Raw genomic sequence first — 16,351 nt, forward strand, 5'->3', positions numbered from 1 at the left:
AATAGTTCATGACAGCTGCAAAATTAAGTTTATCATTAACATTTCTCCAAATTAAAGTTTTGCTTTAGAAATGTCAGCTATGTTAACCACTAATGATTATTTTAATGATTCTTTTGTACAGATAACCATATTGTAACTATCAAAGGAGTCTTTAGTAGGAAAAAAAGACCCAACCAACACTGAGATACTTAAAATTTTCTAAATAAGTTTATTAATTTTTATTTTTTATATTTTTAAAGATTTTTATTTATTAAGGAGAAACACACATACACACAGAAAGAAAGATGGGGGCAGAGGCAGAGACATGGGCAGAGTTGGAGAAGCAGGCTCCATGCCAGGTGCCCATTGTGGGACTCAATTTCATGACTCCAGAATCACACCCTGAGCCAAAGGCAGATGCTCAACCACTGAGCCACCCAGGTATCCCTATTTATCAACTTTAAATGTAAATAAGAACTACTTCTATAATCCCCTGGTTCTTGGAATTTAAATGTACCTTCGTTTTTACTTAATGAACCAGAGGCTGGTGAGTCCATAAACCAAACAGGAACAACTAGTTTCAATTTATTTCCACATATATCACATAGGAAAGGAGGTCTTTAAAGGAGATTAAAAATGGTCATAGTTTATACTCAGTAATTAAGCCTAAAACAATGTCAAAAAGCTGGACTGGGAGCAATAAAGGTAAAGAAACTCTCACAAGGTCCTTATTTCTTTTTACTATGCAGCAAATGGTAGAAGGCAGCAAAAAAAGCCAGTGGAATCAAGAGAAAAGGCAGGTAATATGAAATGGGGCAAGATTTTCCATTAGGATTAGCATACTAACCGGAACTTAGCTTTACATTCAACTTGGGTAGATCCCATCTACCTTATAAAACAGAGATAATAAAATAAATAGCAATTACCATTAAATACAGTTTGTGTCAGGCAGGGTGCTGGTAGTTTCTCACTCATTACTACAATTATCTCTCATTTTAGCCCTGGCCAGGTAACTATTATACAGCAACGTTACAGAGAACAAAACGCTCAGCAAGTTTAGGAAGCTTGCCCAAAATCAACACCTCATAAAGTCAGGATTCCAAAAAGAACTGAGTGACTCCATGCCTTATCTACCTCCTATACTCCACATGATAGTCCCCCAAACCCAGTGACTAATTCTAGCTTCTTTCAAGTCCAGGCTTTATTACCATCATGCATATAAGCCCACGGATGGCTCATTAACAGTGGTTTCCTGGACCCTGTGTTAACCAGGGTATGATGCCCCAGAATCTAGGGGTGGAAAGTACCACAACTGTCTGTCATAGGTGAGTGTGTATGTGAGATAACATAACTGCCTTCTATCTGTCTATCCCCACTTGTCCAAATAAAGTACATCATACAAAATGTAGCAATAAAACAAATTTTAGGCAAGATAACTACTGGATTTATTATTTATTGGTTGACATTCAAGTTTCTCAGAAAACTTCATGTAAAGGTTATAGTTAGGTTTGCTTTTGTTCAAATACCATTTAATTGGTTCTGCTGTTTCTGGGCAAAATAAATGCCTTATTTTGTTTTTAGGGGGTATAAAGTCATCTAAGAAGTAAAGTCTGCACACCTGAGTGATACCATGTTTCCGAGTTCTGCCGGTAAACTCCGGATTTTATTAGAGGACAGGTCCAGATACACCAGATTGTGAAGCTTGGCAATGTCTGAAGGAATGCGGGACAGGGAATTGTCACTCAGGTGCAAAGCTGTCAAGTGAGTTAGTGACCACAAAGATGAGCTTAAGCTTCTTACTTTTCCTGTAAGAGAAGAAAAAATTGGGAAAGGATTATATAATGCTCTCTATAGTTTGGTCCCTGGATTAAGGGACATTTAAATGTTTCTATGAGTAATAATAATAATTTATCATACAAAAAATTGTAAGGAAGGGTTTAACAGGAGAAAGATTACCTATTCCAGAAGGATGCGCTGCTATTAGGTTATAAACTCTCCTTAACAAACTAAAAAATCTAATGTTTAGAGTGCACCATTATTTTTAAGTGCACAATAGTTAAGACTCTATTCTTTAAAGTTGCTACTTAGCTATGACATGCAAGAAAAGGTACGAATAATTTATAGTAATGATAAATCCAGTATTTCACCATAATTAATTTGGAATTATGGCAAAAAAAAAAATCAAATCCAGTATCTGAGAAGCTATTCCTACTCTAGAAAATAAGAATTCTGCCTGAAAACAAAAGGTACACAATATACTCTCAGATTAGCAGAGTTAAGCTGTACCGAATAATTACAAGCAAAAATACCCAGAAACATTACAGATATGAAACCATAAATATATAATCAAACAATAGTAGACACAGGATTTAGTAACAGAAAACAATTACTTCAATGCAACATTAAACTAGTACTTCGGTAACATCTTGATAAGATGCTAATTTTTCTACAGTCCGTTGAAGAACTAAGAACTTCCCCCCAATCTCTTTAATGGTCCAGAATCTAGTCTGAGAAAGAATGAAACAGAGATGTACTGGAAATACACTAGTCTTTAGGAACTGATTTTCTATTGGCTGAAAAAGCAATCTTGAGACTTCTAATCAGGATAGAGTAACAGGGACCAAATTTACTATCCTACCTGAACAACTATCATACCAGACAATATACATGAATCAACAGACTTCAGAGATCAGACATCAACCAGCACAGAAGAGTGACCCCACCCCTGAAGAATCACAAACCAGGCAGCTTATGGACAGTAACACAGGGAAGGGATCCTAGGGGCAGCACAGTGATCTCCCCCAAGTTCTGGAGACAGGGAAGCCAAGATGACTAGAATTTACAAAGGCAGAGTACCAGAAAGGAGATGAACAGAAAAAGAAGTCTGGAGATAGGAAAGAGATCCCTCCTCAAGTTTTGAGCTGAGTACCTATCATTATAAATATGTGAGAAACTGCCTGAGCCAGAGGGAACACCCAAAAGGAAAAGAAACAACAATCCCCAGATTTATGCAAAACTGAGGCTGATATTCCCAACTACCAGAGGGAAGATTTCATAACTCAAAAGGTGCCAGACTTAGCGATACAAAATTAGCCCTAGACAAAAGACTGCTCTGGCCTTAGCTAAGAAAGTTTAAGAGCAAGCCTCAAAAGAGTTAAACTGCTTCTAAGTAACCGAACTGTATCCCAAAACAAAGCTCAATACTGGTTATAAGAACACAAAACTATGTTCCACCCAACAAGGCAAAATTCACAATGTCTGGCATCCAATAAAAAATTACTAGGCATGCAAAGCAGAAAAATAACAGCCATAATGAAGAGAGAAAGCAATCTATCAAAACCAGTCCAGAAGAGATAAGGACAATAAAATTAAGTCATTAGAAACTACTCTAAGTGTATTCTATATGGTCAGAAACTAGAAGACTGGGCAACCCCGGTGGCGCAGAGGTTTAGCACCGCCTGCAGCCCAGGGCGTGATCCTGGAGACCTGGGATCGAGTCCCACGTCGGGATCCCTGCATGGAGCCCGCTTCTCCCTCTGCCTGTGTCTCTGCCTATCTCTCTCTCTCTCTGAATGAATAAATAAATAAATCTTAAAAAAAAAAAAAAAAAAGAAACTAGAAGACTAAACTTGTTAGGCAGAGATATAAGATAGCAAAGACACCCAAAGTGAACTTCTAAAGTTGAATACCATGTCTAAAATGAAGATACAGCAATAAAACTACCCAAATTAAAAGAGAAAAAATTCACATTTAGACAACTTTAAACAGCCTAATATATACATAATTGGTGTCCTGAAAACAGGTATGTGTTGGGGACAGAAAAAAAAAATCTTAAGAAATAAACCCGAAAGACAACTGGACATCCATCCACATGCAAAAGAATAAAGTTAAACCACTACCTCATACCATATACAAAAATTAACTCAAAACCTCTTGGAAGAAAACACGCAATTATGCAATGGTATGTTAGATAGGACACTAGTAGCACAAGCAACAAAAAATATGTTAATTGTACTTCACTAAAATTAAAACCTTTTGTGCCTCAAAGGGCACCATCAATAAAAAAGTGAAAAGATAACCCACAGAATAGGAGAAAATATTTAAAAATCATAAATTTATTAAGACATTTGTATCCAGAACATATAAAGAACTGATACAATTCAGTAAGAAAAGACAAATAATTCAATTTAAAAACGGGCAAAGAACAGGTACTTATACAAGTGGCCAACAGGCACATGGAAAGATGCTCAGTATCGCCAGACAGGTAAGGTATGGTAAGGTAAGGTTAATCAAAAAGCACAATGATATACAATGATATACTACTTCATACACACTAAGATAACTGTAATCAAAAAAACACAGATGACAGCAAGTATTGGCAAGGAGTACAGAAACTGGAACCTTCATACACTGCAGATGGGAATATAAAGTAATAAAGCCACTCTGGAAAATAGTATGGCAGCTCCCGGAAAAGGTTAAACACAAGTTACTGCATAAGCCATCAATTCATTCTTACATATATATACAAAAGAAAGAAAAACATGTATCCACATAAAAATTTATACATGAGTATTTATAGCAGAATTATTAAGAGTTCAAGAAGTGGAAACAATCCAAATATCTGTCAACAGATTAATGGATAAATAAAACATGGTATATTCCTACAACAGTATATGCAATATTAATACATGCTAAAACATGGATGAACTTTAATATTTTGCTAAATGGAAAAAACTGGTGATCATATATTATAGGATTCCACTTATTTGAAATGTCCAGGACAGTAACAAATCCACTGAGACAGAAAAAAGATTAATGCTTACCCAAGGGCTGGCTAATTGAGAAGAAATGAGGAACGTCACTAATGTGTACAGGGTTTCTTTTGGGGACAATGAAAATGTCAAATTGATTGTGGTAATGAGTGCACAACTCTATGAATATACAAATCACTGAATGTGCATTTTAAGTGGTTAATCATGTAAGATATATCTCAAGCTATTACAAAAAGAAAAAAATGAAGACAAAGAGGCAGAAAAATTCTCCACTTTTGATGAAAACTAAAAACTTAGACACAAAAAGCTCATGAAACCCAAGTGCGTGAAAACTCCATGAAGAGCAAGAAAGAAAACTACAGGAAGGCACCATCTTAATCAAATGGCTGAAAACAAGTGATAAAGAGAAAAATCTTAAAAGCTGTCAGAGGAAAAATAATTACACAGAGAAACAGATAAAATGTTGCGGACTTCCACTTATAAAAAAAAATGTGAGAGAAGACAGCAGTAATCTTTAATGTACTGAAAGGGGGGAAAAAAATCCTCAGAGTCTAACAACCCAGCAAAAATATCTTTCAAAAATGAAGGCAAGTTACAAGATAAAAAGAGCCATAGAGATGGATGGTAGCAAGGGTAGCACAACATTATGAATGTCATTTGGTAAAAACCTTCCCACAGGACGCTCAGTGGTTGAGCATTTGCCTTTGGCTCAGGGCATGATCCCAGAGTCCCAGAATTGAGTTCCACATCAGGCTCCCTGCATGGAGCCTGCTTCTCCCTCTGCCTGTGTCTCTGCCTCTTTCACTGTGTCTCTCATGAATAAATAAATAAAATCTTTAAAAAAACAAAACAAAACAAACTTTCCCACAAACAAGATTCAAAAACCAGAAGAGCTCACTGGTGAATACAACCAAACTTTTAAGGAAGAACAATTCTACACAGATTGAGCCAGAAAACTGAAAACAAAAAGATACTTTCCAATTCATTCTATGAGGCCAACATCACTCTGATACCAGTACAAAAAAACCTACAAATCAAATCCTTCATGAACATAAATGCAAATTTTAACAAATCAAATCTAACAATATATTAAAAGGATAATAACCAAGGAAGACTGGTCCCAGGAAATTCAAGGTTTGTTAAGTACTAGAAAAAAAATTACTCAAAAGAAAATATTCAATTATTCAATAGAAAAGAGAATCATCTACAGAGATGTAGAAAAAGCATTTGACAAAATAGCATTTAGAATCAGCACCTAATCAAATCAGATCATCAATTTAAAAAAAGAAGCTCTCTCAGTAAGCTTAGAACCGAACTTCTTCAATCCTGATAAAGGGCATCTATAAGGTTAATGATAAAAGAATTAATGTTTTCTCCTAAGATCAGAAACAAAGTAAGATACGTCCACTATCACCATTCCCATTCAAAATTATGCTGTAAGTTTTAGCCAATTCAATAAGACAAGAAAAACTTTGAAGTGGAAAGAGAGAAGTAAAGCCATGGCACAATCATCTATGTAAAATCCTAAGATTCTATAAAAATACTAATCAGGGAGTTTTTAGCAAGAGTGTAGAAATAATATATCAATATACAAAATATCTACTGTTTTTATATATAGCAACACACAATCAGAAACATATTTAAAATAACATCTACAATAACACCAAAATTATGACACAGAAGCAAATCGGACAGAAAAACATGCAAGCAAGACCTGGGTACTAAACACTACGGAACACCCCAAAAGAAATTAAAGAAGTCCTAAATAGGTAGAGAGATATACAGTGTTTAGAGATCAGAAGATTCAATATTGTTAAGATATTAGAGCTCCCTGAACTGGTTTAGAGAGTCAACACAGTCACAATCAAAATGCCAGCATGTCTGAAAACTGGCAAGCTGATTCTAAAATTCATATGGAAATTCAAAGGCCTTACAAAATTCAAAACAACTTTAAATGCTTTATTTACATGGAATATTAGCTGTATGCCGCAGTTCTATGAACTGAAAAATAAATAAATTTGTTTTATAAATAGGCTATGCTGTAGATTCTACTCTAATTATTACACAATAAGGAAAATCACTTTCTCAGATCAAGATCGATTTTATTACACAGCTGTACTGAGGTATAGTTGACATATATTAATTAGCATGTATGTAAAGTGAATGATGTGATGATATATTTGGATCTGTGTGTACATCTTTCAAACTATCACCACATTCAAGGAATATATCCATCATTCCCTAAAATCTGTAATTCCTTTTCCCCACCTCCTTCATTTGTCCATTCCCTTCCCCAATCCCAGGCAACCACTGTTCTGCTTTTTTCAACCATAGGATTGGTTTATATTTTGTAGAATTTTTATTTTTTTTTTAATTTTATTTTATTTTTTATTTATTTATGATAGTCACACAGAGAGAGAGAGAGAGAGAGAGTCAGAGACACAGGCAGAGGGAGAAGCAGGCTCCACGCACCGGGAGCCCGACGTGGGATTCGATCCCGGGTCTCCAGGATCGCGCCCTGAGCCAAAGGCAGGCGCCAAACCGCTGCGCCACCCAGGGATCCCGTAGAATTTTTATATAAAGGGAGTAACATAGTATATACTTTCTCTTTTTTTGGTCTAGCTTCTGTATTTATTTTGATTATTCATCCATGTAGTTGATTTTTAATAGGTGATTCTTTTTTTACTATTCCATTATCTGGATATGCCAGCATTTGTTTAATCATTTACTTATTAAAATAATGTGGATGATTTCTAGTATTTGGCTATTACAAGTAAAGCTATATTTATGTACAATTCTTTGTAGAGGGTATAACTTCTCTTAGGCAACTACTTAAGAGTAAAACTGTTATGTTTTAACATTTAAAAAAACTCAAAACTCTTTTTGCAAAGCGGTTGTCACATTTTATGTAAAGCACTTAAAACAACACAAACTACTGAGTGCATGTTTTGCATGTGTTTCAGCCTCAAGATGCTACTTAACAAAAAAAAAAGGGCTTGAAAAATGCATTTTTATATTTGAACTTAACAGAAGCATACAAAATTCTCAATCAAAAAGGTAGCCAGAAAAGAAACTAAGTAGTCTGTGAAGAAGAAAAGGGGGGGGAGGGGAATCAAGTCTAAACAGTCATGTATAAATACATCAGCCATACAGGTGGGATTATCCTGACCTCAATTAAGAGGTGTGTTTTGGGAAGTAATTCCATTCTAAAGTGTCCAGAATCCAGTGTCCAGACCAGGATTTCAGGCTCGTAGCTAGGGAAACTGCAACTTGGGAAAAGGAAGAAGACTGTGTTGTGAGAATGACAAACTGTACTACGGGGGAGAGAGAGCCTAACTGAATTACATGAAGGGCACTAAAGAGAACAGTTGGCAGATTAAATACATAGATAGTGCTTAATTTAAACATAGTAAAGTTGATGGGGAAGGAATTTTACTGAACACAACAAAGCACATGAATTAACAAATGGAAGTTTCATCCAAAAGGAAAATACAACTGCAAATGCCCTGAGCCAAAGACAGCTGCTCAACTGCTGAGCCACCCAGGTGTCCCTACATGATTCTTAAATGTGATTTTAAAAAGAAAAAAAATGAAAAAACGATGGAACTATGGACTTTCAAACTTTTTTTTTTTGCTGTAAAAGATTTTCTAACACTGATCTAAGGTTAAGAGAGATTCTAAAAACATTAAAGGTTAAGATGCTTACAGTTTTGGGGCACCTGGGTGGCTGGCTCAGTGGTTGAGCATCTGTTCAGGTCGTGATCCCAGGGTCCTGGGATCTAGTTCCACATCAGGCTCCCCCGAGGAAGACTGCTTCTCCCTCTGCCTATGTCTCTGCCTCTCTCTCTGTGTCTCTCATGAATAAATAAAATCTTAAAAAAAAAAAAAAAAAAAAAAAGAAGATTCCTTACAGTTTTAACTGCATTTTCACTTTTAAACTTGATTCCCTACAATGAAAGAGAAACAGATCATCATTTTAACTTTCCTCATCCACTCGTTACATCCTTTTTCATTATCAAGTTTATATCATCTCCAAGGAAGATAAACAAACGGCCAATTAACGTACTCTGGATTTCATGAGCTATCAGGGAAATGCTAATGAAAACCATAATGAAATACATCTTTTACCACTAAGATGACTAAATCAAAGAGACATATGTAACAATTTTTACCAAAGAGTGGAGAAATTAGAACCCTCCTACAAGGTTGGTTTGGAATGTAGAGTGATACAGAAACTCTGGAGAACAGTCTGGCAGTTATTCAAAAAGTTAAGCAATTACCATATGATCCAGTAATTCCACTCCTAAGTATCTACCTGAGAGAAATGAAAATACCCACATAAAAACTTGTACACAACTGTTCATTGCAGCACTATTCTTTAGAACCAAGTAGAAACAGTCTGTGACTTATAGCAAGAAATACATACACATTTGGGGGGCATCTGAATGGCTCAGTTGGTTAAGCATCAGACGCTTGGTTTCAGCACAGGTAATGATCTCAGGGTCTGGAGGCTGAGCCCTGTGTCTGGCTCCCTGCTCAGCTTGGGCTCCCTACTCAGTTCCGAGTCTACTTGTACCTCTCCCTCCCTCCATTTCACACACTTTATCTCTCTCTCCTTCTAATAAATAAAATCTTGAAAAAAAAATAAAAGAAAAATACGTTTGGTCTTCACCTGTTTCCAGCGTGGAGGCCCTAAAACCCTTGAAATTTCCTAAGTGATTAAGCAGTGAAGTATCTTTTGTTATCACAGGTACCCTCCTGAAAGACACTACTAGAGTTTTAACCTTAAGTGAGGTGACTTTCTAAAGCCCCAGGAATGGGGGCTGGTTGCCAGGGAAGCCAATCAAGATGAGAGGGATGAAACTTTCAGTCCCCACCAGCCCAAAATCTCACCCCCACCAACAACCAGGAAGGAGAGAGGGGCAGGAAAAGTTATATCAATCTCCAGATTTAATCAACTGTGCCTAATGAAGCCTCTGAAGGAAACCCTGAACTGTGGAGTTCTGAGATTCCAAGATGAAGAATACAGAGAGGTAGGATGCCTGCGCGGCTCAGTGGTTGAGCATCTGCTTTCAGCACAGGGCGTGATCCCAGGGTCCTGGGATCGAGTCCTGCATCAAATCCTGTGGGGAGCCTACTTCTCCCTCTGCCTATGTCTCTGCCTCTCTCTGTCTCTCATGAATAAATATATAAAATCTTAAAAAAAAAAAAAAAGATACAGGGAAGTATGCGAAGGGTGAGGGGTTCAGAAAGAGCATGGAAACTTCTTGCCTGTTCCCTACAACTTGCCTTCTGCATCTCCTTCCATTTGGCTGTTCTTGAGTTTTTATAATAAACCAGTATCTAGTAAGTAAACTCTTTTCCTAGTTCTGTGAGCCAATACAACAAATTAAACCCAAGGAGGGGTCCTGGGAAGCTCTGGATTTATAGCTCCTCAGTCAGAAGCACAATATAACGACCTGGACTTGTGGCTACTGTCTGAAGTTGAGGGAAACAGTACCATGGGACTGAACCCCTAACTTGTGGTACCTGACACTACTGTCAGAACTAAGTTAAAATCATAGGATACCCAGCTGAGATGGTGTCACAGAATTGCTTGGCGTGTGGAAAATGCTGTAATGCGTGGAAGTAGTGTTGTAATAGAGTACTGAAAGCAGAGGAGACACACAGGAGTGTATTTTTCCAGACAAATAAATGTTATGATACCTGCACATGGAATATTTAGCTGCTAACAGAAACGCAATCCTGACACATGCTACAATATGGATGAATCTTGAAAACATAATGCTAATGAAATAAGGCAGTCACAAAGGCCTCATGTTATATGATTCCATGTAGATAAAATGTTCAGAATAGGCAAATCTATAGACATAGAAAATAAATTACTGGTTACCTATGGCTAGGGGATTAGAGGGAAATGTGAAGGGGCTGCTAATAAGTACAAGGTTTCTTCTAGGATGCTAAAAATGTTTTCAAAGTGATTGTGGTAATAGTTGCACAACTCTGTTAATAAAAGAATAAATAATAAAAAAATAATAAAAAACCCCCAAACTGTGTACTTTACTGATGAACTGTAGGACATGTGAATTATATCTCAATAAAGCTGTTATATAAAAATTAAGTTTATAGTATAAGAGAAAACAAAATTATATACAGAAAACAGTAATTTGTATGTATACAACAGTCAGATGAAAAAACAGTAGAAGATCCTATTTATAGTAAGAACCGAGAGGTAAAATACCTAGGAATAAATCTATTAACAAGTATATTAGACTTAAAGATACAAAGAGGAACAAATGGAAAGACTCCTATAAATCTCCCAAATTTATAAAATAACATGATCATGATAAAAATGCCAAGACTAGATAAGTTGATTCTGCATTTCATTATTAAAAAAATAGCTGAGTATCATATGTCAAAACTATAAATGCATATATATCCCTTCTGACCTATTAGGAGAGATGCAAACCAATCTACAAGGTTATTCACTGTGGCACTATTTGCCACAAGCTGATCATCACTATAGTACCACCACATTGACAAATATTATGGAGCTTAAAAAGTACAAGAGAGTTGTCTCTATACTTATCTCTCCAAATACAGTATTACATGAAGAAAAAAGCACAGTGCAGAAATACGTATACAGTATATTCTCTTTTAAATTAAAAATGAGGTGGGGAATGAGAATCTGTATTTGGCTTTGTATATCGTGAAGTACTCCAGAATAATGCAGAAGAAACTACTAATTCCGTGTGAATGCATATGTGTGGGCATGCTGGGAGCTATAATATGTGTGTGTGTGTGGGGGAGGGGGGTGGAAGAGAGATCTCCACTGTATGCTTTTTTATGTTCTCCATGTCTCCTCTTCCTGAGATGTCCTTAACTCCACTTTCCCCTGGCTAATATCATTAACTCAGTAGTCAGCTATTCTAGGATGCTTTCCCTGATCCTGCCAGGCTGGCTAAGACCGTCTTAGAGAAAAGATAATAGGTCAGACTTTTTGTCCTGTGTTTATCACAGTTTTATAATTATCTTCTTGGGAGTTTCTCCTATAGCCTGCAAGATTCCTGAAATCTTATGTCCCATCATCTGCCACATTAGAAATTTAAGAATAAATGAGTAAACAACATGTAAGTGATTTCCAGTAGTAAGTGATGACCTCAAAACTCCTATTCTGGATGTCCTGCCTCCACTTGAGTTCCCTCCGCTCCTGTTTACCTGTCCCCACTCTAAACTTCCTCAAAGCAGACACTAGGGTCACCCAGAGGGCAGACAGCTGCACAAGCAGGTTAACGTATTGAAAGCTGCTTGTCTCCGGGGTACACTTACCAAAAGCTACACTCATCAAAAAGAGCTAAATATTCTCTTAAAAAAAAAAAAATCAGAACTTGATCCAGAATTTGAGAGACATGGTCTGCCACTCTTCCATGGATAAACATGAATAGAGCATACTCAAACTTAACTTAAACTCAAATTCAACTGAAGACTTCAAAATGTCAGAAAATGTCACAAACTAGAAAAGGCTAACGTGTGGCCCTAGAGCTAATTAAGGCACCTGATTCAAATATCATTTCAAGACTACTGAGGACACCTGCTGTCTCCCCTACCTCCCCACCCCACCTCCCATGGACGCAGCACCTGTGCCTGCTCTTCTGTGAGCCCTGCAGGCCAAAGAGCTGCAGGACATGCTGTGGAAACAGTTGGGGCCACTGCCCCAGCTGGTCACCATCTGCCAGCTCATGTGGCTGCCCTCGGGAGGCCACTCTTCTACCAAGGAGCTCCAACTGGTGGTGGAGCAGCTGTGCATGGCCAACACCAAGGAGCATGAGCAGATAAAAAACCTCAACCTGGGCTTTGCCAAAGTGAAGACACTTGTGCCATTTCTTCCCCAAAGCAGGAAACCTAGCAAAGGTGATATCTTTTAAGGTACAACTGATTATATATAATCAGTGATGTTTTCAGAGGAACCAAAGACTCTGAGAAACAAAATCCAGAGGACCAGAACCATAGCAACAGTACTTCTGAAACGTCTGTGTCCTTGGCTAGAAAGCTATCAAGAAACATCACCCAACATGCCAGCTATACTGTGGGCTTGAAGAATGAGGAGGAAAGGCTCTGCTCAGATGGTGGCAGTGGTGAGTCAGCATACACTTGTCATCAGAGTGTGACAAGTCTACAACTGGAGTTATCTCCCCAACCAAGAGTCTGGACAGATTCCTAAAAGTGGAAGTCCTGAGTCACTGGCTCCCCCATGTATGAAAAGTGAAAAGGCCAGCCCAGGGCTCCCTTCTAGAAACAAATATATGCAGTCTTGAAAGTTTAAAAAAAAAAAAAAAAAAAAAAAAAGACTACCAAGCAGTCCAGACCCAAGGCCCCTTTTTCCTGGAAGGTTCTTCAGGACGGCTCTGGTTAGTATATTTCTCCCTACCCTATACTGCCACCTCCAGGGCCTGGAACAAGTAGCTGCTGGGGGTTACAGATGTACCTCAAAAGCAGGCAATTACAATGCTACTGCCACACAATGGAAGAACAACCAGAGGAACATGAAAGTTGTTTGGTATCTGCAAATTCTTTAGGCAGAATTTAAAAATTTGTCTGCATCTGAATTTCCACTAACAGGAAGGTTACAGGAACGACAGAATAATTTGTTGACCAATCATCCTCCTGAGAGAAAAACTAATTGAAAACAGGGTACAAAACACAAAAATGAATATAAAAGCACTGGAGAACTACAAAGACAGCAAAGAAATGAGAGACAAAGAACTTAGACGAAAAGCAATGAGTAGTAGTAGGCAAGACAGTCCCCTCATTACCCTTGGCAAAATATGGAAAATCACAAGCAGCAAACGCAAGAAGATAAGGCAAAAGCAGAGAGGCTGAGGGGCTAAGCGAAGCTTTAATACCTCTTCCGCCACTAGGGAAACAACACAGGAATGCAGGAAACACTAAGGAAAAAGACCCTGCTGAACCACCAAGATTCCAGTTAGGACCTACTAATTGAGTAAGTGTGACCTGCAGTAAGCCAACCCACTGAACAACCTTAAATAATTCAAATGAGATGAATTAGACTATGGAGAGCTGCTCCTACCTGCCAAGGACCAAAGTAAATCCGTTCCAAAGGAAGTGAACACCAACCCCACAGACCATCAAGTCATTGTTTCATATAATTTCCAGCATTCAATGAAAACTCCCAAAGGATTGAAAACCAAAAGGAAAAGAGAAACAGGGGATCCCTGTGTGGCTCAGTGGTTTAGCACCTGCATTTGGCCCAGGGCGTGATCAAGTCCCATAATCGGGCTCCCTGCATGGAGCCTGCTTCTCCCTCTGCCTGTGTCTCTGCCTCTCTGAATAAACAAAATCTTAAAAAAAAAATAAAAAATTAAAAAAAGGAAAAGGAAAAGAGAAACAACAAAAACAGAACTCCCAGGAGATTCAAATACTGGAATTAGCAAACAATCTTTTAAATAAAAAACTATGATGGACATACACTTTAAGCAAAGATAGAGTGACACAGACTGGATTTATCCTCCTACATAAAACAAATAAAAACCAAACAAGTATATGAAATACTGAATATCAGACATCACACACTAGGCAGCACAAGAGAGTAATCATTGACAGATGGGAAATAAACAAGGTAAGCCTTTAAGACCATTCTGCCTGGGAGTGCAGGGAGATGGAACCCAGATGCAGTCTGGCAGTCTACTACATGAACTGATATGAAGCTGGCATTCCAGAAACGCCAAAGTGGCTAGAGTTCATAGTGTTTAGTGCCAAAGAGGAGAGAGCACCACATAGAAAGAAAGCTCTAGAGATCTGAGGACCCTCTTTGAGTCTTCAGCTGAGTAAGTGATAAGCGAATAAACCTTAGGCCAGAAATGGGGAAGTGAGGACAAAGTGAAAAGGGCAGAGGGAACAACCCTTAGGATCATACAGGACCAGGAATAGTTTGTGGTCTCACCAGATGGAAAATTTTATAAGTCAGAGAATTCAGAAAGGTAGTAGTTAAAAGCAAGTACTTGATAGAATCAAACTATTTCCAAGTAATTTAACTAAAGCCCAGAACAAAGCTCAGGAGTATTTATAGGAGTATAAAAACATCCAGCACCCAATAAAGTAAAATTCACAACATGATGTGTCTAATAAAAAATTACCAAGCATACAAAAAGAGAGAAAGAAAAAGAGAATGGGTAGGGGGCATGGAAAGGAATTGAAGCAACTCAGGATGAAAAAAGATGGAATTAGCAAATAAGGACATTAAAAATTATTCTAGCTATATATTACATACCTTCAAAAAAGGTAGAGGCAAAATGTTAAGTAAAGGCATGGAAGATTAAAAAAAAAACAACAAAAACACTTTTAACTTCCAGTTATGAAAAATACACCAATACTGGATGAACAGCAAACTACATACTGTAAAAAAAAAAATTAATGAAACCAAAGACAAAGCAATAAACACTGTCCTAAGGTGGGGGGGTGGGGTGGGTAGGAATGGAACAATTTAAACAAAGGATTAATGAGCTGTGAGACAACTTAAGATACAAGTAACTGTATTCCAAAAAAGATGGGTGGGATAGGGGAGAACATAAAAAATTATTTGAAGAGTGGCCTAAACTTTTTAAAATATCATGAAAACTATAAACCTACAGATTCAAGAGGTTCAACAAAACCTAAGCACAAGGAAAAAAAAAAAGACACCAAGGTACATCATCATAATCACATTGCTAAAAACCAGCAATAAAGAGAAATCTTAAAGCACCTACAGAAAAAGGACATACATAAAAGAAACTAGGATAGGAACAACAGCAGACTTCTCATAAAAACACAAACAAGAAGATGGTAGAACAGGATCTTCAAAATACTGAAAGATGAAAACTGTCAACCTAGAATCCTATACCTGGAAAAATTATCTTGCAAAAAAATAAAGCAAAGTAAAAGACTTTTTCAAACATGAAACTTGAATTAAAAAAAAAATCACCTGCAAACCTGCATTACAGAAAATATTAAGGAAAGTTCTTCAATTGGAAGGAAAATAATAATAGAAACTTGCTTACACACAAGGGAATGAAGAACACTAGAAACAGTAAGTACACAGGTAAATAAAAACTTTTTTTAATACTTCACCCTTTAAAGGAAAAATATTATAGTGTGAGATTTATAACATATATAAGGAAAACATGACAGCAATAGCATAAACTTCAGAAGAAACAGATTGTTAAGATTCATGCTAAATATGAATATTCTTGATTCACTTTATATTATAAACCCTAAAGCAACCATTATTGAACAAAGAATTAGAGCTTATTAGTCAGCAAAGGAGATAAAATGGAATTTTACCTAGAATGTTTAGTTAATCCAAAAGGAAAAAAAGAGAAAAGGCAACAAAAAACAGATAGGAAAATAGAATATAAATCACATGACAACATATTTAAACCCAACTAACAATTAAAAAGAGAAACCAACAGTATCACTGAAAGCACCCTTCTGAGAACATCACTGTAACTGGGAGGAGTTAAGTGCAACTTAATTATGAGTGAAAAGTGTTCATAATAAATCTGAAAGCAGGAGTTCCAAACTGACCAACCAAAGCTCCTCAATGA

The 16,351-nt window shown here is 37.1% G+C and overlaps 1 protein-coding gene and 1 pseudogene across 7 annotated transcripts in view; one reads left to right on the forward strand and one right to left on the reverse strand.

The window, feature by feature from the left end:
* CNOT6 (CCR4-NOT transcription complex subunit 6) overlaps positions 1 to 16,351 on the reverse strand; it is a 69,570-nt gene that overhangs the window by 20,833 nt on the left and 32,386 nt on the right. For 6 of the 7 annotated variants that reach the window (XM_072840422.1, XM_072840421.1, XM_072840423.1 and 3 more), the window contains one exon: positions 1,598 to 1,784. In XM_072840422.1, the coding sequence (XP_072696523.1) occupies positions 1,598 to 1,784 (187 nt within the window). Of the gene's footprint in view, positions 1 to 1,597; positions 1,785 to 8,457; positions 8,624 to 16,351 lie in introns of all 7 variants that reach the window. The other variant, XM_072840424.1, reaches the window with a different exon arrangement.
* On the forward strand, positions 12,377 to 13,010 carry LOC140641986 (factor in the germline alpha pseudogene; annotated as a pseudogene).

The sequence above is a fragment of the Canis lupus genome, chromosome 10, assembly GCF_048164855.1.
Source record: "Canis lupus baileyi chromosome 10, mCanLup2.hap1, whole genome shotgun sequence".
NCBI lineage: Eukaryota > Metazoa > Chordata > Mammalia > Carnivora > Canidae > Canis > Canis lupus.